The 1,761-nt window shown below is 42.0% G+C and overlaps 1 protein-coding gene across 1 annotated transcript in view; it reads left to right on the top strand.

Annotated features, from left to right (window-relative positions):
• The window catches only part of supt16h (SPT16 homolog, facilitates chromatin remodeling subunit), a 15,921-nt gene that overhangs the window by 5,325 nt on the left and 8,835 nt on the right, over window positions 1-1,761 (top strand). Inside the window, 4 exon segments of the mRNA XM_005748839.2 lie at window positions 372-463; window positions 539-612; window positions 695-807; window positions 1,019-1,084. Coding sequence (XP_005748896.1) covers window positions 372-463; window positions 539-612; window positions 695-807; window positions 1,019-1,084 — 345 coding nt within the window.

The raw sequence follows: 1,761 nt of genomic DNA, 5'->3' as shown, positions 1-1,761 counted from the left end.
TTTGTTTGTTAGCAGTCTAGTGCTCACAGTCTAAGATGTTCAAGTTTTGCATATAACAGCTCAAGTTGCTAACACTGGATGAGGGTATTTATTAACCTTCATTGACAGCGCCAAAGGTCAGAGAAATGCGTATGCAATGCTTCAAGGTCAAAGGTCAGACATCGGTTTAGCGCTGGCTCTTTGGGGGGAGCTGTGCTTTTGTTTTTTTTTAAAAAATAAAATAAAATCAGGCTGTCTTGCATTATGAAAATCAGTATCACATATTTTACATTTTCACTGAACCTGAACTGTAACTTGTTAATGAGTTTTCGGCTGCAGGAGGGAAGTGTGTCAGTGCTGTCTGTGTGTAAACCTCCTGCATGTCCTCCACAGGAGTCAAAATCTGTGACGCATACAATGCAGTCATGGAGTACGTGAAGAAAGAGAAGCCGGAGCTCGCGCAGAAGCTGACCAAAAACCTCGGGTAAGTACCCACAGGGGCTTTCTTCTCTCGGACGTCCTCAAATTCAGAGCACTTATGTCCGTTTCCTTGTTGTAGTTTTGCGATGGGGATCGAGTTCAGAGAAGGGTCGCTGGTTTTGAACGCCAAAAATCAGTACAGACTAAAAAAAGGTGAGACTGTTGACTGTGTTAAGCACACAGGTGGTTTTATGCATTAGTGAAAGTTTCTTAAAGGAGACGTTGTGTCCTTCAGGGATAGTGCTCAGCGTCAGCCTGGGTTTTTCTGACTTGGTGAATAAAGATGCGAAGAAAGAAGAGCAGAAGAAGTACGCCTTGTTTCTTGGTGACACTATACAGATCAATGAGGTAAGCAGCCCTGTTGGAGTAGATCCCAGCAAACGTCTTTGTCACACAAGCAACAAAAATATAAATGTTAATTTAAAAAAACAGTAATGACTGGTCTGTACACACTGTTAAACACATACGTGTGCATCTGCTTAAGTTGCTGTCTTCATGCTGATGCTGAAGCATGATGGTCAATCTTTTTGATGTCCTGGTGTGTGTGTGTGTATCACAGGAGGAGGCCGCCACAGTCCTCACACCGGTGAAGAAAAAGATCAAAAACGTGGGAATCTTCCTAAAGGTGCGTGGTCACTGTGTCCGCTTTCTATGAGAGTCAGGAGCTGAAGAGGAGTATTTACGTCCTTATACATTTATAATCACGTATTATATGGACAGAGGTGTTTGGGCCACACCTCTTAGGGTTGCTGTGGCTCTGGTGGTTGACTGAATGGTACTCCTGCCTGTGTATTATTTATTAAGCCATATATTTATGGCTGCCACCACAGATTTTAATAAAGTGTAATTTCTCTGTTCACCTCATGGTGGCAGCACCATCTGATCAATGTTGCAACCAAAATAAGGATAAGACTTACAATACACACAATAGTAACTCACATTTAACATGAGCCTGAGACGCTGATGTTCAGCAGCTTCACTGAAGTTTCACGTATTGCTGACCGCTTTGTCGTTATTATTTTATTCTCCACATTTGAGCGAAAAAGTAGATTTATTGTGTTTAGGCTTGAATACAAGTGATCGCCATCATAACAGTTCTTGTGTTACTGAAAACGAAGTGGGGTTTTTCTTCCCCATTAATAAATGCGGTACTTTTGGAAAGTGTTTGGACACTCCCGGTGCACTTTAAAAGCACTGTACGTGTGTGATTGGGTTGGTGATGCCTGTACTACAGCTAGAGCTGGGCGATAGAACGATAACGATATGTATCGCGATATAACTTTTACTCGATAGAGAAATTAA

Source organism: Pundamilia nyererei, unplaced genomic scaffold (assembly GCF_000239375.1).
Source record: "Pundamilia nyererei isolate P.nyererei 1_Seehausen unplaced genomic scaffold, PunNye1.0 scaffold00230, whole genome shotgun sequence".
Lineage (NCBI taxonomy): Eukaryota > Metazoa > Chordata > Actinopteri > Cichliformes > Cichlidae > Pundamilia > Pundamilia nyererei.
Note: the sequence above shows the minus strand (reverse complement) of the source record. Positions and strands in the feature narration are given on the sequence as shown.